General features: G+C 42.8%; 1 protein-coding gene across 1 annotated transcript in view; it reads right to left on the bottom strand.

Annotated features, from left to right (window-relative positions):
• The window catches only part of PRDX5 (peroxiredoxin 5), a 42,204-nt gene that overhangs the window by 9,175 nt on the left and 8,795 nt on the right, over positions 1–24,234 (bottom strand). Inside the window, exons 2-3 of the mRNA XM_073605345.1 lie at positions 22,071–22,205; positions 9,814–9,945 (exon numbers count right to left, since the gene is read on the bottom strand). Coding sequence (XP_073461446.1) covers positions 9,814–9,945; positions 22,071–22,205 — 267 coding nt within the window. The remainder of the gene's footprint in view (positions 1–9,813; positions 9,946–22,070; positions 22,206–24,234) is intronic.

Here is a 24,234-nt window from a genome sequence, read left to right on the forward strand (position 1 = left end):
AAGAATGTGCAGCAAGTGGTCTTTGAAATAAGACCGATAAAGCTGAGACTTGGCCTTTAATAGTACTCAAGTACAATTTCATTTCTACCCCTAATTGTAGAAAGGCAAGAATTATGCCTATGATATATCTCCGAGGGTGCCAACCCTTGGATTCACACCAGGAAACATAAGCCCTCCAGACCCTATAATATATAGTTCTGGAAGCTGGCTTCCTTGCATTAATCAGGGTAGAGATAACTGACCCGGAAAGCCCACGTTTCTTCAGAATGTGGGTTTCAATAGCCAAGCCGTTCTCCGTTCTCGCTGATCCCACGGGGTCACCAATGCATCCGTTTCTCATGCGACTGGATCCCTTGTTCTGGCCACAAAGTTGACAAATTTCATGTTGAACCTGGATGCTAGAAGATCTACGTCCGGAGTCCCCCATCTTTGGCAAACAGCCCAAAAAATGTCAGGGTGAAGAGACCATTTCCCTGGGAATAACTGCTGGCGACTCAAATAGACCGCCTGCCAAATCTCTACTCCCAGAATGAAGACTGCAGATAGGCACGGAACATTCCTTTCTGCCCAAGTAAGAATATGGTTCACCTCTCTGCGCTGAGTGACTCTTGGTGCCCCCTTGGCGATTGATATAGGCCACGGCTGTGGCATTGTCAGATTGGATCTTGACAGGACAATCCTGTAATCTGAGTCCAGGCCTTTAGAGCCAGTCGCACTGCCCAAATCTCTAGGATATTGATGGGCAAGGTTCTTTTGGTTCTTGATCACTATCCCTGGACAGTTGTCTTTTATAGTACTGCTCCCCAGCCTGAAAGACTGGCATCCGTTGTTACCACTTTCCAGATCACTGGTCTGAAGGATTTTCCTTTCAGCAGATTCTGGGTTAGTAACCACCAAGTGAGGCTTTGGGACACTCTTGGGGATAGCCACATTGGCAAGTCTACAGCTTGAATTGTTTTGTTCCAAGTCGACAGGATACTGATTTGCAACAGTCTTGAATGGAACTGGGCATAGGGAACTACTTCGAATGAAGCCACCATGGTTCCGATCAACCTCATGCAGAGGCGAAAGGAGGGATCGCCTTTTGACCTCACCATCCGCCCCAGCTCTCTTATGGAGTTGATCTTTGCCTGAGGCAAGAACACCTTTTCCTGGGCTGTGTCTATGATCAGACCCAAGTACTCCAGCCTTTTTAGCGGTATTAAAGCGGGGGTCCACCTATCTATCGTTTTTTTTTTTTGAGTTCATTCACAAACTTTTCTTCTCAGCATTACATACTCACATATTGTGTGTAATATGTCCGCCTGTGTCAGATTTCGTCGGAAAGAATAACTTATTTATATTCACTGCAGGCGGTTTCCATCTTCATTGTGGGCATTTGAAGCCCACAAGCATTTATTTCCTGGATGTGGTGAATTCTGTGCTCCCACAATTCACTGCTCATTCCCGCACATGCTCAGTGGCATCCTGGGAAGCCTGAGACTAGCTCCCAGGAGTCTGGGAGAGGCTAGAAACACGCCTACTCCCACGGGAGGAGAACCAGGAAGTGCAAAGAAGAATAGAAAAATAAAAGGTAATTACGGCGATTTAAATTTTTTTTAAACGGCATGTCAGCATCTAGGCAAGGAAGAGAATACATACAGATATTGTTCAAAATTTGGGTGGAACTCCGCTTTAAGGAAGATTTCTCTAGGTTGAGAATCCAACCCAAACTTTTCAGATAATTGGTTGTAGTGCGTATGCTTTGCTCCAAACGAGCCACCGACTGATCTATTAGCAATAGATCATCTAGGTACGCTACAACTGTTATGCCCTGTGCCCTTAAGCTGGCTAGAGGTGGGGCCAGCACTTTTGTGAACACCCCGGGTGCTTTGGCTAGCCCGAAGGGCAGGGCTACAAACTGGAAACGCTGCGGTTCCTACTCGAACCGCAGAAACTTTTGGTGAGCGGGAAATATAGGAACATGGCTGCAGATATGATGTCGATAGATGCCAGAAGTTTTCCTCCTAGAAGGATAGAAACTACTGACCTGATCGTCTCCATGCGAAAGGTGCGGATCTTCAGGGACCGATTTAGATTTTTTTAGATCTAGAATGGGTCCGACTTCCATTTGGTTTTTGGTACCATAAAAAGGTTTGAATAAAACCCCAAACCTTGCTCTTTCGCGGGGATCTGTATGATCATCCCTTGAGAAATTAATCAGTCTAGTGCCTGAAACAGAGATTGTGTTTTCTAGTAATGCATGTGCAGGAAATGCATGCAGAGGTTGAGAGGGTTTTAAAGGAACCCAAAGAAGAAACCGAGCTTTCAGAAGACTTCTCTAGGGGCAGCATGAAAGTGGAATGAACCATCTCCGTAAGAGATTGTATCAGCAATTTCTCAGATTGAGAGGCTGAAAAAAGGTTCATCTACCATTGTTTCCTCCGCAGAGGAATCATCGGTTTGTTTTTCCTTCTGATCACCCACTGTTCCCCTTGCAAAGGTTCTGGAGTGGGAGAGGGGGATCTAGCACGTTTCCTATCCATTTGAATGGAGGATGCGATTAAAGCCGCTAATCTTCCTTCCTTCAGTCATGTATACAGGGGCTGAGATGTGAGAAGCAGTTGCACCATCAATTTGTGCCAATGACTCACCCTGGCTTGCCATAACTGGTAATTCAGGCAAGGATGACAGCGTGAAATTGCGACTCGAGATCCTAGCTCCTGGGGGTGAAATCTTTAGTACCTTTTTGGTCTTTGTGGTGTCTTTTAGTAGGCAAAGTCCTAAGCACAAAAACAGAGGCACTATACAATTGCACTTAAATCGCTGAATATAGTCATGACATTTAAAGCCGCTATAAAGTTCAGGCTAGTGCTGGGAAAAGGTGTCCTTCCTGTATCAGGAAAGCCAGTTTGGACACAAGAGCTGTGGGACATGTGAGGGTTGCAGACTGCTAGTTTCCTCCTCGCCAGTCGATGAGAGACTGTCCCAGCTGTGGCTGTTTTAGCCTGCTGTGCGTCCTTGTGGATATTCACGACACCGCGCTTAGGCCCCGCCCCCTCCGAAAAATTCCGCCCCTTTCATTTAAAATGTTCCCGCGCTCATGCGCAGTGTTTTCGGGTCTACAGACCCAAGACGAGGGGGGCCGAGACCTGCAAACAAATGGCTTTAAAAACCGTACATAGTAGCAGTAACAGAACAGCAGGACCTCCGCACCCCCCGTGGGGGGAGGAGGGGGATAATGTAAAGGGGGCACAGCACTGATGTCCCCATAACCCTTCGGTCCCTTCAGGGGGTAGAAAGAAAAACATCTGGCAGATTTCTTTTACCCGAGAGGAAAAATCCTCTTGCACACGCTGCTGCGGCCACACAGAGACTGACTGAGCTTTAAGACAACAGATTAAAGGTATGTGCATAGACTCCTTCTAGTGGAGAATTAAGGCATGACAACATTTTTTCCCTTAAAGAATACATAGGTGTTTTTAGTACCCAAGTTTCTTCCCTTACTTTATCCCTGCCGCAGGATTTGCTGAATTAGCAGACAATCCAACCTTCACCCATCATGGCGGGCTGTGTTTAGCAAACCTTCAAGGACCGGGTTCCTAGATATCGGGGTTTCAACTCCCTTGGACCTGTAAAACACCCCACCAGGAAAGCTTTAGGTAATGTAGCAAGACCCTTAAGCCCTGGGTTCCCGGGGTCCAGCCCTACAAAGAGGCGTTACAGGCAAAAACCTCATACTTCGGATACGAGGCCCCAGGTACCATCCACTTAGGCCTCAGTGGCACTTTGGATGGATCTGGTCTATGGAGGCTATTTAAATCCAGCATGGATTCATGACCAACACCTTAGACACCGGCGAAAAAACTGATGTGCTCCTGGAAGGAGGAGGGGTTATATAGGGAGTAAACTTCCTGGATTGGGTATACCAGCGTCCATCACCTGAAGGTGGCCTATAACCCATTAAGTAATTACTTAAGGCTCTGTGTCCCATGATGTACGATAAAGAAATAAACTATTACAAGCAATGTAAACATCCCTTGTAATAGGAATAGGGCATGATACAAGACCCCACATCTCTCCTCTAGCCTGGAAAGACTGAGATAGTCGAATACATGAAAGGGTTTACAACTGCTGGGGCCGGATGTTACATCATAAAGTCGCGCCCCGCCTCCAAAGGCCAGAGAGACTGCCGGTAACCATCTGGCCCGCGGTATTCTCTATGGGGCCGCTGGATTAATTCAGAGCCAGTTGAAGCACCGGGGGGGGGGTCCCCTTCTGCCACCTGTAAAAACAATCAAGCCGCTATTGCTTTTACGGTGTAGGGAAACGCCGGCAAAAAAGAATATTTGAAGGCATCCTTCAGATAGCCCCACTCAAAGCCCAGGACGTCATATGACGTACTGCAGACGGGAAGTAGTTAATCTATCATATGCCCTGCATATAGCACCATTAAAGCAATTCACTGCGTCAAATATGTAGCGAAGTACCACCTGCAAAATACGAGACTTTTTCTCAGATGCCCCACCACCTGTTCCTCCGATTGGTGCTCTCTTGCACAACACCGGCCTCTTTACATGTTACACCTGATGGGTCTGATGCCTGACCCCCATTGCACGCTGTTACCTTTTATAATCCCCTACATCAGTACAGGACACAGTTGCAACATAGGGAGCCAGCAGAAAGAACCATAAAGTGCAGCCAGGGACATGGAAAAGACCCAGAAGTATTGAAAGTGGCCCGATACTGCCCACAATTTCGAAACGCCCAGGTGTGAATGGAGCCGAATTGTTAACGGCACAACAAACACACATGTGCAAAACAAAAAAACATGTACTCCCACTACTCTAGGTGTGAGTGGGGCCTGAAAGGGAAATGTGTGTGTTTACACGAGAACAATGAGGCTTCATTCACATCTACGTTTCTGAACGCATGGCAAACCATTCAGAAACGCTGCAAAATGTGCAAACGCACAAAAAAACTGAGGTGATGCACCATGATCCGCTCCAAAAAAAGTACGGAAGCTTTTCTGGGGCAATTGTGTGTAGGGCAGACCATTCTATGCACGAGTGAAAACGCTCCAAAACAAACACATGCGGGAATGTGAGTTTTCGCTACGTGGAGATGTGAGTGAGGCCTGACAACTAAGTGTCGTCCATTCCCTCCTATGTACTTGTATAAAGATAGCCATACAGTATGCAATCCGATTGTACAAACTCTGTACAATTTCCTTTAGATTTACCAGAACTACGATATCGGAGGACCCACCTGAGCAATCCATTCAATTTGTATCCAATCAGGCAGGCCCTTGATGGGAGATCTAAAGGAGATTGTACAGGAAGTGGGTGGAAGGTAGTATTGTAATGAGGGAGGTGTGGTCTAGAGTGGTGGACACACCCTATCACACCCTCTTCTGTGATATCGATGCCAAAACTAAGCATTTGCACGAGTATCGGTACTCGCGCAAATGCACCGATACTTTCAGGCTCAGTGGCATTCCCCCACTGACAGCTGAAATGTGATAAAAAAAAAAAAAAAATTGCTGAGCCACTGAAACACGAAGATAAAAATAAACATGGTTTCTTTATCTATAGATCAAAGGAATGAACTTCGATCTGCAGATGACGTTAGTTTAAGGCCTCATGCACACAGGAAGTTATAAAAACGCTAGTAGAGTTAGCTGTAGAATGAGTTTCAGAATTTAGCAAAACTATATTCCCACAAAAGATTATGGCTCAAAAACGTTGAATAGCCGCATTTAACGTTTAAGATTTTATCAGAGTTAGGGTGTTTTTACAGCTGAAGAAGAACTCCTCACAACCCACTAGTTCTGTTTTTTTTTTGCAGCCAGAGGACACCCCTGCCAAAAACTGCAGATGACCGCCTATGTGTGCATGGACACATAGGGGGTCATTTACTAAAGGAAAATCCACTTTGCACTGCAAGTGCACTTGGAAGTAAAGTCGCTGTAGATCCGAAGGGGACATGCAAGGAAGATAAAAAACATAATTTTAGCTTGCACATGATTGGATGATAAAATCAGCAGAGCTTCCCCTCATTTCAGATCTACACCTTAGATTTAGAGCGACTGCAATTCCAAGTGCACTTTCGAGTGCACTTGCAGTGCAAAGTGGATTCGCCTTTCGTAAATAACCCCCATAGTCTAACATGCTAGGGAGAATTGGCTGTAGAAAAAAAAAAAAAATAAATAATAATAATGCTTGAAGCCAAAAACAGCAGCTGTAAAAACATCCAGTGTGCATGAGGCCTAAAGCAACCCGTCAAATAAAAACTTTTTTTAATTAAAATGTTCCTGTTTAACCCCTTATTAACCCTTAACTCCTTATTCTCCTCCATTTAACTTATTTTCCTGCTGATGTTTTTTATGTGTTCACTTCTATTTTTATGAACTATTAATGATTAAAACTGTTTTTGTTTGTTTGTTTGCTTTGGGGGGGAAACAAGGCAGACATTCACTTGCATGCAAGAAAGACGGAACTTTTCTTTTAGCAGTTTGTACAAATGACTCCCACTAAGAGTGTTGCATCTTCTCAGACCTAAAAACAAGTAAATTTCATTAACCTGGGTCCGTGTTTACTTCTGTCAATCTTCATATCTTTCTTGGACTTTTAGGAATGCTAATGTACAGGTAAGTTGCTTCCCATTATGGGTTACTTAACTCAGACAGTTTAGGAAAAAAAAGGTGCCATCCTACTACAAAGATAACATTGCATCTAGGCATAAATCTATCAGCAAACCATCCAAACTGTGAGCTGATAACAGGAATGGACAGACAGCCCAGGCCTGCTTACCCAACTCCCTGTGGTTGCATAAGGATTTTTGAAATCATGCCAGTTCCAGCAGTTACACAACAAACCCCCGCCTTTCTGAACACCCTTCTGCTTCCAATACACATAAAAAAAAAAAGAAAAAAAAAAAAAAAAAGGGGAAGACGAAAGAAGAAAGAAAAAAAAAAAAAGGAAGGAGGAATTTAGAGCTTACAACGGGTTTCCAGCCTCCTGCATATAAACAGAGCCTACCCAAGGACAGAACATAATACAGGGCAACAATTATAAAGAAAGTAGAAGGCACTCAATTGTTTTACTGTATCTGGAACAAAAGGCCTCACATGCTACAATTGTAAAAAAAAACAAAAAAAAACAAAAAAAAACAAAACAAACAAAGTTGCTGTTTTGATTGACCAATAGTATTGCAACTGACATTTTTCTAGTCTGTGCTAAAAAAATAAATCAAAGGGTGGATTGCTGTGAGCAACACAAAACACAGTCCCTTTTTCCTCCTCATTTGTCCCTCATTTTGGTCTGATCTATATAGTTGTATATAAAATGCACTATTTATCTTTCAAAAAGTGTTTCCCAGTGCTAAACCTTTCATCCAATTTCTAAATTGCTGCATTTGTAAATTTCAAAAGCCAATATAAAAAAGGAATAGTAATGGTAAAAAAAGCACTTGTGGGTTTAACCAATCTTTTTTTTTGGCATAGTTCTCCATTAAAAGGGGCGTGGCAGGGGGTATGTTCTATGCCTACATACTTTTGATAAAAGGTGTCCCTCATTCCCATCTCAGAAAGTTGGGAGGTATGTGTATGTATGCATGCACGTATGTATATTTACACACATATACACACACAGCGTGTAAAATAAGTATTGAACACGTCACCATTTTTTTTTAGGTAAATATATTTCTAAAGGGGCTATTGACATGAAGTTTGCAACCCATACATACAAAGAAACCAACACAAATAAGTTTGGAAATTAAGTTATATGTAATAAAATGGAACGACACAGGGAAAAAGTATTGAACACACCGACAATACTTTGTACAAAATCCTTTGTTGGTAATGACAGCTTCAAGACACCTCCTGCATGAAGAAACTAGTCCACTATGACTCTTTCCACTTCCGGATTATGGCCCCAACAGTGATTACTGGAACATTCAGGTTTAGACATCTTTCTGTAACCATTGCCATCAGTATGTTTTGCAACAAAAGGGTTTCAAAAGGTCTTGAGAGCTCTTTGCTTTTACCCATCATGAGATGTTTGTGTGACAACTTGGTAATGAGACACCTTTTTATAGGCCATCAGTTGAAACTGAACCAGCTGATATTAAATTTGCACTGACAAGGTATAGGATTGCTTTCTAATTACTGATAGATTTCAGCTGGCGTCTTGGCTTTCCATGTCATTTTGCACCTCCCTTTCTTCATGTGTTCAATACGTTTTCCCTGAGCCATTCCATATAACAATTTATGAAGTTATTTGTATGTATGGATTGCATGGGTTGTTACCGACGTGTGGGGAAAATTTCAAGTCAATAGTACCTTTAGAAATATATTTACCTAGAAAAATGGTCTTCAATACTTATTTTACTGTGTGTGTGTCTTTAAGGTTTATTTTACAGTTTAAGTGAAGTCTCAACAGGTTAATCTTGGGTGGTCATAATGTTATGGCTGATCAGTGTATAGGTCTGACAATTTTATACAGCTCTTTACATTTTGTATAACCATAACTGTCCTTGCCTTCTTTTTTTCTTTTTTATCCAAAAATTCGAGCAGTCAGAAAAACTAAAATTTTCTCCAGTGGCAGAGGGATGGCTGGCAATCAGTGGCAGAGGGGTGATGGCAGTGGAGGGATGGGATCAGTGACACTGGCACTCACCTGCTCTCAGTGTCAGTCGATTCCCCCTCCTCCGTGTGTCTTCCCCCTTCCAGTGCCTCCAGTGAAGCCTCTCCTGATGTCGGGTCTCCTCAAGCTCCTCCCCCCTGCACTGTACTCACTGTCAGCTCATCAGCGGACTTTCTGCTTCAGTGAAGGGGAGGGGGCTTTAACTGTCATACAGGCTCTGCCTCTGTTTTTCCCAGAGAGGCAAAGCACCACATGGAGCGACAGATGACGTCAGCAGACATTGATTCGGCCGACTTGCACCATCGTGAACGTCTAAATTGCGATGCTGCGATTATATTCAACACCCCTAGCAGGGAGTGGATCAAACCAGGGACCTAGCCCTGTAAGGCTCTGTGCCAACCACTGAGCTGCCCATTGGGTTGGGTTCATAATTTTGCACTGTGGTGAACTAACACACATTACATGCAATTGGTGGTGCCAGCTAGGCAATCTGAATAGCACTCTAATACTCTAAGGCAAAGCAGTTCCAATGTACATTAATTTCAGTACACCAGAGCACATGGTAACACAATGGTGCATGTCCATTTTCATGGACATTTTGGTGCATTACCAGCCAATTCATTTGAATGAGCTGCCTTAAAGTGATTGTAAAGTCAGAGGGTTTTTTTTTATCTTAATGCATTCTATGCATTAGGATAAAAAGCTTGTGTGCAGCAGCCCCCCCCCCAAAAAAAAATACTTACCTGAGCCCCATCTCTGTCCACGAGTCTCCCGGCTGTCCAAGAGAGGACAGGGCCGGGCCGCGGCTCAGGTAAGCCGTGACTCAGCTCGGGTGCCCCCATAGCAAGCTGCTTGCTGTGGGGGCACTTAGCAGGAGAAGGGGCCAGGAGCACAGAAGAGGGACCAGAGAAGAGGAGGATCTGGGCTGCTCTGTGCAAATCTACTGCACAGAGCAGGCTAGTATAAAGTTTTTTTTTTTCTTTTTTTTTTAAAGACTTACACTTTAATGCAAAGCAAATTAATTTGCAAAAAAACAAAAACAAAACAAAAAACCCACACACACACCATACATGTTATTGCAATGTACGCCATTGGAAAACTGTGAGCCCAGCCTAAACATAGTTATAACATTACATCATACTAATCATTTTTCATGAGTAATACACTATGAATCTTTTTCTACTTATACCTTTCCTTCTGCACCATGAGCTTTCCCCCACTCGCTCATAACAAAGGCATCATTGACCGAGATACAAGCAATAACTTTCACTCCACGGGATTTCAGGTCCTCAGCTTGACTCACGTATCCAGGCAAATGGGTCTGCAGACAACAGATAAAAAGTGACAATAACTAAAAAAAAAAAAAAAAAGCAATGCTTCCCAAGGGTGCAGTCACCAAAATAATAACGTAACAGACTAATAATGTAACCCACTAGAGAGCCCAGATCACAGAGCGAGGCCAGATTGCTAAAGGATTTGACAATAAAACGTTTAAAGACTGACTTCAATTATCCAATCATGTAAAAATCAAATCCCCGTGTACCTACTTCATCTACACATAAATGGATATTTGAAGTGAACATTTACACAATTCATTGTGTGAACAGCCTCAATTCTTTAAGTATGCCCCCTTCTACAGTTAGGTAAGAATTATACATGGCAGAAAACCACAGTATATGATTTGGAAGAGTTTAATTATGTAGGAATAAATGTACTGCCGTTAGGTATGCTTATTGAATAGTGCCCCCTCATGCCAAAATGTTGAATTCCACGATGCAGAGAAATAAAAAAAAAAAAAAAAAAAGAAAGAAGAAGATGATATAAAAAAAAAATTCTAGAATATAAAACATTCTGACAGAGCGAGACCCTGTCACTTTGAAAATAGAGGAGAAAATGACACAGGATTCACTTTAAGGGTTAATGTGAGGTTCCAGACTACCGTTTGGATTAAGAAAGCTGTGTTTTTGGCTCTCTGGATTTGTAGTTCTAGATCGGGACTTTCAGTCCTGTGTCTGGATTTTACCAGGTGCCTGCACCCCGTCTAAGTATACAGGTGTGCAGGGTCATTATACACTCAAGCCCGAGGATAGCTCAGAGCTCCCAGTATGGACACAGGAGGTTTCACCCAGGGGTCAGAGGAGCCCAAACCAGGAGGTCTCACCTAGGGGTCAGAGGAGCCCAAACCAGGAGGTCTCACCCAGGGATAATGGTGGGCTCCTATCTGGGTGTTAGGAGAACTCCTAGTCAGAAGCCAGGAATGGGCTATGCAGAAGGGCGCTGCAATTAAAGGCTAAGAGCCAAAAGGAAACCAGTGGAGCTGGACAACAGTCAGAGGGACTGGTAAGAAGAGCAGCTGTGCTGCCAACAAGGGAGTCAGGTGGCTCGGTATTTTCATTTATTTAAAATGATGTGACCCTGCAAGCAGATGTATTTTGGGTCAACATTAAAGCCATTGAGTTAGCATAACATCCAGGCATTGTGCATTTTCTAGTAAACAAACAATAGTAGTAAAAAGGTCACCACCAGGGGCGTTGCTAGGTCTGAAAAAGATCTGGGGCTAGAGCCCATAGCAGCGGTCACCAACCGGGGGGGGGGGGGGGGTGCACGCCGGTGGTAAGCAATTTCAAAAGAAGGCTGGTGTTGGTGTTTCAATCTTCATGGCACCATGGTGGATATGGTGTCAGTGTGATCAAAGGGCATTGTTTCTATTGTTATATTGTAATATTTAATGAAGTGGTTCAACTCACCATAATGCAGAATCAGTGGGAGCCCTGGGCGTGTCACTTGCCACATCACCTGCCACCATTTGCAGATTGTCACTTGCCACCATTTGCAGATTGTCACTTGCTATGCCAGCCAGTGCCACCAAATGTGCATTCTCGCTGCATTGGTGGCAGGCTGGCAGCACTGGCCCATTTAGTGAGGGCAGGAGAGCGGAGATGCGGGGCGGGCAGGGAGAGATGATGTAATCTCTCCGCTCCCCACCATACCTCCGACATTGAAGAGGCCCATTTAGTGAGGGCAGAAGAGCGCTGATGTGTGGCAGGCAGTGAGAGATGACATCATCTCTCTGCTCCCCGCCGCACATCGCTCCCACATTGAAGTCCCAGCTGTGAAAGCGGAAGATTGGTGACGGGCGGGCGGAGAGAGATGATGTCATCTCTGCTTGTCCACCTGCTCGTCTCCAGGGCTGGACTGAGACAAAAATTTGGCCCTGGACTTCATCCAGACCGTCCAACTTTGACAGGTCACAGCTGTGACATGAACTTCCTCGGCACTCGTTCACTTGTTCTTTCCTTCCCCCATTCTCATCTAGATTCTCCACGGCAGCAGACAGGATGAAGAGCGGGGGAAGGAAAGAACAAGTGAACGAGTGCCGAGGAAGTTCATGTCACAGCTGTGTGCAGCTGCATGACTTCTGGATCGTACGATGAGCTTATCAGTGTCCACTCCTAGGATCATGTCTGTATGCAGCCGCGCAGCATAAGCAGGGAGAAGAGGTGAACGCTGCGGGGGGGGGGGGGGGGGGGGGGCGACATGGTGAGGGAGGTGGCGGTCCGATGGCTCAGTGCCTGTACATGCCTGATCGTCCCTCCTCCACCTCCAATGCCGCCCGTCGCAGCCGCGACCCGCCGGCTCGTCTCTCCTCCACACCTGCTGAGACTCGGGGCTATGGGCTCCACATTCGGGGCTCCAGCCTCGATAGCCACCCCCTGGTGACGCCTATGGTCACCACTATAGGTTTACAGCTATACGAGAAAGCCACATAAACAGGATAAGAAATGTGACTGCATCTACAAGTTATTTATTTCTATCATAGTGAAATTCCACAATGCTCTCTACATTAGAACATTTTTCCACATTGGGTTGGGTCCTAGAAAGAACAGTACTGAGGTGAATCACCGGGGCCAGCTCTTGGAGGTAACCAAGAAGTTTTCATGTCCTGAAAGAAAACCCAAACACCCAACAGAAACCCATCAAACATCAAAAAGTGAAGAAAGAGCCCTGATAGAATCCAAACCCAGGACTCCAGCACTGCAAAGCAAGACCAATAGGAAAGAAAGGCTGAATAGTCACTTCTGATGAATTTCTACAATGCCATCTACTTCATGTCTCCCCAAAGGAAAAATGATATATATGTTTCTGGACATACAGTACATACATGAAAAACACCTAATCCTAAGAATGATGTCTATTAGGTCCAACCTTCTGATGCTCGTCACAATGGCTGTTATAAAAATTAGGAACCAAGTTTCTACATGGCAATAAAAACCACTGGACATTCAGTGATATTTCTACAAAAAAGTATTACTCCATTTCCTATTACACAAGATTTCTAGAAGGTGATTTGTACAGTTGAATAAACAGGACATTCTGAGGGGCATTTTCTTGGTGCCTTACAGGTCACTTCCATCTCGTGTCTTATATTAGAAGGAATGCACACATAGTATACCCCATAATGGGGAGCCGAGCCCTATATGACATCATAATAGGAGACCTTATGCCCTTTATGTTATCTTACACAAGCAGAATCATTAATAACAGTCATTTTTAAGCCCAATTTTGGATGATTACATGATTTACAGACACTTGTCTCCAAATAATATAATCCTCTTATAAAAATTTGAAACGCTAAACATGTCATACTAAATCGATTATGAAATTAAATCGATTACTATTTTCATACAGAATATATTATTTGTTTACATATCAGGTATTACAGTGCAGCACACATACAGCTCAGTACACTGTCCATACATGTCAATAAGTGCCTGAGAACTTGTGAATGTGTGAGGAGCAATGCCTCATGGGACATGTAGTCCTGGGCAGGAAGTGAGTGGTTCTAAAGGCAGAAGTTTTCTTTACCTTGTATTGGGGCAATCTATACTATACTTTGCAGCTTGCTATTGAGGCTACTACTACTCTGAAGGCAGGAGGAGCCAGAATGTTGGTGGGGGACCCTAGAAGAGGCGGATCCAGGCTGCTCTGTGGAAAACCATTACACAGAGCAGGTAAGTATAAAACTTGTTTTTAACTAAAGTTTTTTTTTTTTTTGGTTTTGTTTTTTTTTTTTTAAAGACTCAGGGAAGATCAGCAACTGAACCCAGAGAAGGCGGAAGCTGATAGACTGGAGGTAATAGAAGGGATTACAATTACATTTAAAGTAAACATTTTCCAGTATTGTGCATTATATTTAAAATTATCACATCCATGGAAAAAAAAAAAAAGGGCTCAGCTTTTAGTACTACTTTAATATAAGATTTATATTATCTGTCTTGTCTGACTTCTAGTTAAAAAAGTCCATAGATCCTACTTCTGGATATGATAGATATAGATTATCTATATCTTTAGATTTTTTTTTTTTTTCACTGTTCCACAGAAAAAAAAAAAAAAAAAAAAAAAAATTATTAGTAGAGATTATGTGCTCATTTTAGTTTAACACCATTATGTTACTAAATGTCTTAGGCCTGGTTCGCACCTATGTGTTTTTTGGTGCTTTTTACATAAAACGCACTACAGATCATTTAACATGGTTTCCTATGGGACACGTTCACATCTATGCTTTTCTTCAGCTGCTGCTTATTTGGAAAGGATCAAGAACTTTTTTTAATGGTTCAATATACTTCAAATGGAGAAGCTGCAGAAAAGCATGTAGTGCGTTTTTGCAGCATTTTTTTTTTTAAATCTGCCCAACAACAAATTGGCCCAAAAAAAAAAAAAAAAAAAAAAAAAAAAATCACATGCGCAAAAATCAAAATGCACAGCAAAAAACGCTGCAGAAACAGATCAAAAGCAGACTGCATAGGTGTGTACCGAGCCTTATGCTGGCCACACGGATCAAATTTTCAGACGAGAATATTAATACGAAATATCTTTGTAAATTCGCTGAATGAAAGAATGTAGTTTGAAATTTTCACTTGCTTTTAAACATTCAGTTTTAAAATGAATGTAATTTCTGAACGAAAACCACATACTGTCTGAAAATTCCTTTGATCAAGCAGTTTTTCTTTTTCTATTATTTCTAAATTTTCCCATCACTGTGGTTGAAGACAAACATTGATTTGCCTCCATTAACGATTAGAAAATCAAACTAACGTTCTGAAAATGAAATTTTTTTTTTAAGGAAGACATTGTTTTTTGTATGGCCAGCATATAATACATTACAGTTCTGTTTGAAAATCTGCAAAACAGTCTTTTTTTCTTTAAATAAAAAAAAATGTGATCCGAGTCTGATGATATTTACCAGATTCAACCTCTAATAGTATATACAGTATATCTCTTCTGTCTGTTATTCTCAGTGTGGATTAGAGATTTTGCTCCCTAACCATATAGTTGGTTATTTATATTTACCACTACATAGAGATAAGAATCAATTGCATTTTTTTTTAAAACTTTTACATATTTTAAATACTTTACATATTAAGTAAAATTATACACCACACTTTTTTTTTTAAGGTTATTACCCGATTAATCTAAACAATAAAATCGGCCAACTAATCGATGTCTATGAATGGGCAGCGCCGCCGAAGCACCTGCAAAGCACCTCGCAGGCTCTTTTAACCCTTTGTTCGGCCGCTAGCGGGGGTTAAAAGCGCCCCTCTAGCAGCCGAAAACTAAAACTAGCGGCGCTTTACCGCTAACGTGGCTGCGCTGTCAGTGTGAAAGGGCTCCAAGGCGTAGATCAGTTACCCACAGAAATGTATTAAAGCTATAATAAAGCTTTGGATTTTTTTACATTAAAACAAACCTGTTATACTTACCTGCTCTGTGCAGCAGTTTTGCAAAGAGCAGCCCAGATCCTCCTCTTCTCAGGGTCCCCGCTGGTGCTCCTGGCCCCTCCCTCCTGCTGAGGGTCCCCAGAGCAAGCAACTTGCTATGGGGGCACCCAAGCAGGCTCGCTTCCGAGATGCTGCTCTGCGTGTACATTCACACAAAGAGCCACCCCTCACTCTCCTCATTCACTCACTGGCTGTGATTGACAGCAGCGGGAGCTCAGCCAAATGAGGGAGGGAGGGTCCCTGGAGAGCCCAGGCTCTAATGCACATTGCTGGATTGAGATGGGGCGCAGGTAAGTACTGGGGGGGCTGGGTGATGCTGCACAGAGGTTTTTTACCTTCATGCATAGAATGCATGAAGGTAAAAAAAAAAACCTTGAGCCTTTAGAACCACAGTTCACTTTACAGAAGCTGAGCAGTTACAAGGTGGATCCTAATTGGTTACAAAGGGGTTGATTTACTAAAACTGGAGAGTGCAACATCTGATGCAGCTCTGCATAGAAACTAATCAGCAACCAGGTTTTATTGCCAAAACCTAGAGGAACTGCAGTCTGCTCACATAATTTGTAATAAAAACACCTTTGCCATTCTGAAGCTTCCCTCTGACCACTTTGCATATTATTTTATATATACACCGATTCTGTACTTGCCAAATATGCTGCAGAAATCTCCCTCCACCAAGTCTGGCTGCATCCATTTTAAGTGTGGGCATCTGAAGCTGCTGCCTGTTCACTAACTGGATTTACAGAGGCAAACCTCCAGCTCTACAGCACTCATTGGCCCTCTTATGACTCATCCCTCCTCCCTTTCTGGCAAACTCTAACAAGAGTGAGTGACAAGCCACAAGCCTAGGCTTATTACCAGACAAGAAACAGGAAGTGGGCTGTATAAGGTATTTACTGGCAGAAAAAAAAAAAAAACCCAACATGTTTTACCATCCAAAGTTAAAATAACAAGAGCAGAAGATTTAATAGATGGAAAGATGAAAAAATTACCGAAGGTCCGCTTTAGTTGAACAAGCTGAAGTTAGAAGCTGGTTCGCTATCATGCACCGCTGCACTAAAATTTTGCACTCTTCAGTTTTAATAAATTAACTCCAATGCAATGGACTTTTCACTTACCCCTCTGCTTCGTGCCCTGTTTTACAAAAAAAAAAAAACCAAAAAAAACAAAACAAAACAAAACAAAAAAAAAAAAACAAAAAAAAAGCTTGCATGTCTAAATAGGCAATTTAGCTGAAAGCAGTCAGTTAAAGTGGAACTTTAGTCAGAAAATTAAGTTCTGAATCACTTCAGGCAGGCCCCTTTTGCAGGTATAGTATATGTAAAATATTAAAAATAAGTGCCATTATGGTTTAAAATCCAGTAATGCGCTGTCTCACCCTGCTCTGCACATGCTCAGTTACTTCTTATTCTCAGCACAGTACCCTGAAATCAGAGCCAGTAGAGGCTGACAGCTTTAAGATTTACTGTTGCTGAAGAGGGAAGAAAGCTACAAGAATGACAGACTGTGCTGAGGAAACACAGATTAGGCCCCTTTCACACTGGGGTGGTGTGGGCGCCGGCAGTAAAACGGTGCTATTTTTAGTGCCATTTTAGCGGCGGTATTCGGACGCTGGCAGGGGCGGTTTTACCCCCCTGCTAGCGGCCGAGAAAGGGTTAAAACCACCGCAAAGCGCTGCTGCAGCGGAGCTTTGCCAGCGGTATAGCAGAGTTGCCCCATTCATTTCAATGGGCAGGAGCGGTGAAGGAGCGGTATACACATCGCCCCAAAGATGCTGCTAGCAAGTCCTGCCAGCGCACTGCTCCAGTGTGAAAGCCCTCGGCTCTTTCAGGGCGCTTTGCAGGCGCTATTTTTAGCGCTGTAGCGCCTGCAAAGCGCCCCGGTGTGAAAGGGGTCTTCGGGAGGGAGAAAAGAAAAGCAGGAAAGGACAGGACAAATTCTACTGCCAGAGACAGAAAAAGAGTTAAACCTACAAGGATAGCGTCTCATCTCCCTTATATTCTCTTCTTTCTCCCTCATAACCCCTGAACTTTAGCACTGTAAAAGCTACTGTCAGCCTTCCACTCTATAAATAAGACAAGACATACAATCAAAGCTGGAAATGTACACATTTTAATTACAGAAAGTGACACCGTTTTTGATACCAAAAAGAGGGGGGAAAGTTTTGCTCTGGGCTTCAACAAAATGGCAGCCTCCAGCAAGAAGAAACAGGAGCAATGCTGGAGGCAGTTTACAGCACACACTAGTTTTGGTAGCATAATTATTAATATAAAAAGTATGTGCTTTGTTAAAGAGCGTTAATTCTTATCAAGACTGTCCGTTATGGGTAAAATATCACATTTTACAGGTAATCTTTATTTACCTAAATTATTAAAAGTGAACTCTGGTCAGCTTGAAAAAAAATATAGCTCCTTTTTTCTATAGTAAGGCTCTAATGCTCACTAAAACTGGCCAACACTATGCAATTGTCAGCCAGTTCCTGATCCGGTTGGGTGGCCCTGTCAGACCCTTCCTGCCCAGCATCCATTGATTTAAATTAGTTTGAGTATTCTGACAGGCGCCAGCAGCAGCTGTATACAATAGCCTGACAGGAGAGATTGGTCTATAATTTCTATATAGCATGGATGGATGAACTTGAAAAGATTTTTTTTTTTTTCCTTCAGTTCGCAACTATCAATGTATGGAGAGCTTAAAGTCGTATTACATCCAAAACCACAAATGTATCATATTGCAGCTTACCAATCATTAGCTTGTTCTGTTGAAAAACACAGACTTATTGGCTGGATCACTAGGCGAAAATAGAAGAAAGTCTAAAAAAGGAAAATGAATGCAGCCATCACATCTAAAAATTGGTAAGCTGCAATATAATAAAATGTTTGCTTTTGGGTTTAATACTACCTTCAAGTGTTACTAAACCCACAACAGTAAAATCAGTCTGCATATGGAGTAAAGCATGCTTGTTATACTCACTGTGGAACTTAAGGGATTAATCTTCTGCATTGTGTAAAAAGGCTGTTTGATCCTGTCTTCTCCGATCCTCCCCTTCTCCACTGTCCCCAATCCATCTCCTGATAGTACAGAGCCTTTGAAGTCACTCTGCACACGCTCAGTTTGGAGTGTATTGCTAGACAGTTTTTTGTTTTTTTCTTGGGAAGAGTGCATGTGATCAGCACAGGGCCAATCGGCACTGTCCAGACAGAATCAGGGGTCATGCAGCCTCATAGGACAGACAGGAGAATGAAAACTCCTCCTTTTACTAAAATATTTGCATTTCCATGTCCTGTGTACTGTGGGAGACCAGATATTGTGAATGCAGGCTTCTGGATTTAGTAACACTTTAAGTCTTAGGGGCTCTACCTACTGTCCTTATTTCTCAACACCCCTGGCAGCCAGAACTATTTGCTTTCCAAAATATGAGGAGGCCCTTCACATTCTCAGGTACAGTGCAGGTCCACTGGTCCTTTATCATACACAATGATGCCAATGATCAGCAAAGAGAAGTGGCTTTGTGGGACCGGTTTTCCAACAGGAAGGAAGCTTGAAGGAGGAATAAGTTAAATAATTGTTCTCCTATTATAGATCCCCAGTTTATTAACACCTTACTATAAAAATAGGGGGGGGGGGGGGGGGGGCAATAAAAGGGCTTTTTTGGCAGCAGACATGGCTGTTTATTCACTTTTGCGTCATCACACAAAACAAATATCCAATATCCAGCTAGAGCAGACAACTTGTGATCTGCATACTTGCTGCAAATAATACAAAACCTATGTGTACTGTCTATTAGGCTTGACTGTACAGGTTTAAATCAAACTATTAGAGGCAGAAGACAGCCAGGCGACTAGCAAGTTTCAAGGAGGTTTGCAACGGCAGTCCACATACTGTATACCCAATATTGACAGGTCTTTAGTCATTCTAATAAATCCCAACACACTGGTTAGGCATCACTATGGTCAGTACAATATAAAGCTATAATAGATACTGAAGATCAGTAATGCTTAGCAAATTCTATGTGTATATCACACTGGTCACAGGGGACTGTTGTGTGCAAACCAAAAATTACCATATTAGTTTGCAAGTTTATTAAAGCGGAGTTCCACACAAAAATGGAACTTCCGCTTTTCGTAACCCTCCCCTCCTCCGGTGTCACATTTGGCACCTTTCAGGGGGGAGGGGGGTGCAGATACCTGTCTAAGACAGGTATTTACACCCACTTCCGGCATAGACTCCCATGGGAGTCTACTCCACTTCCCGTCCCCACCGCGCTGTCTGCTGGGAACACACAGCTCCCGGGAGAGAGCGGGGACCACTTGGGACGCGCAGCACGACTCGCGCATGCGCAGTAGGGAACCGGGAAGTGAAGCTGATACGCTTCACTTCCCGATTCCCTCACCTAGAATGGCGGCGGCAGCTGCCGAGAACCGAGCAGGTTCTCGGCCTCCCCTGCCGACATCGCTGGACCCCGGGACAGGTAAGTGGCCATGTATTAAAAGTCAGCAGCTGCAGTATTTGTAGCGGCTGGCTTTTAATATTTTTTTTTTTTGGCAGTGTGGGTGAACCCCTGCTTTAAACAGCAAACCTTATACCAAACACTAAATACATGGTTAAGGTTATTTTAAAAGCAAGAATGGATTGTTTTGGGTGAAATATATAGCTATTTAGAGGGTATAAAACAAGAAATGTACACACACTTTATGGGTCACTTGGCATAAATGTTATATACTTCAGGGTTACTTGGTAAAAAGGTCCTGTAATACCTACCTAGGATGGGTACTGAGCCACAAAGAATTCTGGGCAATGACAGGCCACTGCCAAACACTTGGTTTATCTTATCACCTACATAGCATTTTTAGACACTTAGGTATCCTTAAAGGGGAACTACACTGCATCTAAGCACTACAAAACCAAAAACGCTATTTAACCACTTGCCGACTAGCCGCCGCAGTTGCACTGCGGCAACATGCCTCGGCTGCGTGAATCGCCATCATGTTACGTCGCTTTTTGGTGGCCACTAGGGGCGCGCGCTCGCCCCCCCCGGAGCTGATGCAACCGCCGGGCTCCCGCAATTGCTCGTTACAAGGTGAGAACCGGAATCTCTGCATGTAAACACAAAGATCCCGGTTCTCTGAGGGGAGAAGAGATAGATCGTGTGTTCATACAAAGTATGAACACCGATCTATCTCTTACCCTAGCAAGTCCCATCCCCCTTCAGTTAGAACACGTAGCAGGGAACACAGTTAACCCCTTCACTGCCAGTGACATTTTTACAGTAATCAATGCATTTTTATAGCACTGATCGCTGTATAAAGGCCAATGGTCCCAAAAATGTGTCAAAATTGTCCGATGTGTCCACCATAATGTCGCAGTCACGATAAAAAACAAAAAAATTTGCAAACTACTACTACTACTACTACAACAAATCTATCCCCTATTTTGCACAAACCAATCAATATTAGCTTATTGCGATTTTTATTACCAAAAATATCTAGAAGAATACATATCGGCCTAAACAGAGAATTTTTTTTTTTTTTTAAAGCAAATGGGGATATTTATTATAGCAAAAAGTACAAAAAAAATTGTGTTTTTTTTTCAAAATCGTCGCTTTTTTTTTTTGTTTATAGCGGAAAAATTAAAAAAATTCAGAGATGATCAAATACCACCAAAAGAAAGCTCTATTTGTGGGAAAAAAAGGACGCAAACTAACCCATCCTTCCATGTCTCCATGATTTATTTAGTTCGGAAATCACTTTGTATAACATCACCCTAGCATTTCTGGCCAAGGCCATCTTGAGTAAGGGCAGATGCTTCATGTAGCATTTACTTCCTGGCATCCGTCAGTCCTTAGCTCAGACATACAGGCAGGAGGGTGTGCTTAGGTGAGAAAACCCCTCCTCCCCTTCTGAAGGCTCCTGGGATGTACAACATCATTTGCCTAGGCCTGGAAACCAAAAAGTAACTTAAAAAAATGTAAAAAGTTTAAAACAAGCAAATATAATATACTTTCCTATCTTTTTATTAATTCTCGAAACAGAAGGGTTAAAGATAGTCAAAAGTTGATTGAGAGAGTGAAGTTCTGCTTTAAGGGCTGGTTCACACTGGGTGATCCCGTGCGGTGCAGTTTTGACATCCCATTCATTTGAAGGGGCTACAAAACGCACTGGAAAGCAGAAAACAAAGTGCAAGCTCTGCTTTTTCAGAATCCTCTGTTCCAAACTGCATGGCACTGTGGTACTATGCAATTTGGAGGCTGCAAACATGCTGCATTTGGGGTGCCATTAATGATTAATTGGCATCGGCATGGGCAGGGTTGTGTTCACCTGTGGTGTGGGAAATGCACACTGAGTGCGCCTTTCCTGTATTTTGGTGGGATCCGGCCCTTATACTTGATTTTTTTTTGTATATACTTTAGGATTTGAATATGGTATTGTGTGTGTTTTTTGTGAGACTATGACATCACAGGGGGTGTGCATTTGGTACTGTATGACCACTGCATATATATTCATGCTTCAGTGTACTGTTATATGTCAGTGTGTCGCCTTGAGGAAACATTGGCTTATTTGACTGATGTGACATTGCACCAATAAAAAGTGTACAGTATATAATAATCTCATTGATCTATTGTAATAAAGGGCTACATAATATAGTATAGAACAAACTGCATCCAACCTACCTTGGAACATCCTGGGGTGAAAGCTCCTGGGACACCAAACAGAATCCCCTTGCCAGGGCCGAACACATCCTTCACACTGATCTTGTTTCCTGGACCGCCATCGAATACCTGTTCATCAGGAATTGGATCTCCTACCTGTCAACATATCAGATAACAGAATGGTTCACATAACAAACTCTTACTGGTAACATAATATTAGTGTTTCAGCCTGTGCAATTTATCCATTCCACACCCATTGCCTCAACCACAGGAGTGGCCCAAGCTTTTCTGGCAGTCACATGTCTGGGTTTTCCCAGAACAGCTTTGGTATAATTGCTGCAGAAAATGTCATCATGCACATCCTGAATCTTGTAATCACCTCAAAACGGGGATTGTAACATCTACAGTAGTTCCACAAGACATAATATTATTACATAGTGACGCCAGACTAATTGAGGATTATTCTTTATTTGTTTTTTAATTTTTTTAAAATCCCAAAAAAGGTAGCAATTATTTTTAACATTTCTTTGCAATTCAGTCACATCATATTAAAGTGACCCCCTCACACACTTGCATAGGTGGATCTGTCTGTCCCCTGCCGTCTCTAAAGCCGCGTACACACGAACGGATTTTCTGACAGGAATTGTGTGATGACAGGCTGTTGGTGGAAAATCCGACCGTTTGTACGCTCCATCGGACAATTGTTGTCGGATTTTCCACGGACAAATGTTGGATGGCAAGCTTTAAAATTTTCCACGAACAAATGTCTGTTGTCAGATTTTCCGAGCATGTGTACACAAGTCCATCAGACAAAAGTCCAAAGTACAAAACACGCATGCTCGGAAGCAAGGACGAGCCAGAAGCGATCAGTCTTGTAAACGAGCGTTCGGAATGGAGAATTAACATTCGTGACATTGCAAATTACAAAATCTCCAAATGCAGCGCACAATTCTCTTCTTCTTTAATGAGATAATAATGAAGCTGCTTTGCTGGTGATACTGATGGAGTTATTGCAAACTAATTTTCAAAGGCTTTTTTTTCTAGTGATATCAAGAATATATTTTAAATGTAACTGCCTGCTCCCAAACTGTCATTTGAAGTAAAAAACACATAGCCAAGTATTATTCTACACAATATTTTGTTGTGCATTAAAAAAAAAAAAAAAAAAAACAAAAATTAAATTAGACATGCTATCTGCCAATAGAACCAAAAAGTGCATTCTATGCATCCGAAAATATACCAAATCATTATACAACCAAAAAAATAATGTCAAAGCAATAACTCCACGGTCAATAATAAATAACACGTTATCTCCTCGGATTCCGCAACATGACTGGTTGACGAACGGCCATTCAGAAACGAACTGAAAAGTGCTAAATGAAAAGCTCAAATCAACACTCAAACTTCTACTAACATGAAATTAGCAGAAGGAGCCCAAAGGGTGGCGCTAAAGAGCTGAAAAACAACGTAGTACGTCATTCGTATTTGTTGGCCAACAATTGTGTGGCCGTGTGTATGCAAGACAAGTTTGGGCCAACGCCCTTAGGACAAAAGTCCACGGTTTTGTTGGCCAACCATCCGATCATGTGTACGAGGCTCAAGACTGAGAACCGAGCGATCAAACACTGCCAAGCGCTCGGTTCTAAGAGCTCCGTGAGCAGAGAGCTGGTGACTGCCAGTCATCAGCTCTCTGCTCCAGTGAGTGGGGGTAGAGCACTTGGCTATAAAGGGGAAGGAAACGGCCAGCTCAGACTCTCAGCAGCTCGATGGTGCTGGTCCAGGCATGTGTGGATCCCGACAATATGGTCGTGATCTTTCCCGAGCCTGGACCGGCTCTGACGTCAGCTGATAGCAGGCTTCAGCCCGGGACACAGGAATGCAGAACCAACTGCACTAATGTACTTCACAGGAGAGGTACAGCCAAATGAGCTTTTGCTGTACTTCTCCTCTATTGGCCCTGTAATCTATTTTTCATGGTATTGTTTCTTACTGTTTCTCTGCCTTCTTGTAGCCTCCTGAACCTCACCTTTTCCCCCTCACTTCTCTTTATTTGGAACGAAAAATGCACATTAGTTGTGCCCATGTATACTGCTCTATGCACACTACAAATGCCACAGTCCATCTTGGGGGTGGGACCATGGAGAATGAACATATCCACCCTCTAACAGGAAGAATATGCAAGTTC

The sequence above is a fragment of the Aquarana catesbeiana genome, linkage group LG11 (assembly GCF_042186555.1).
Source record: "Aquarana catesbeiana isolate 2022-GZ linkage group LG11, ASM4218655v1, whole genome shotgun sequence".
NCBI classification, from domain to species: Eukaryota; Metazoa; Chordata; class Amphibia; order Anura; family Ranidae; genus Aquarana; species Aquarana catesbeiana.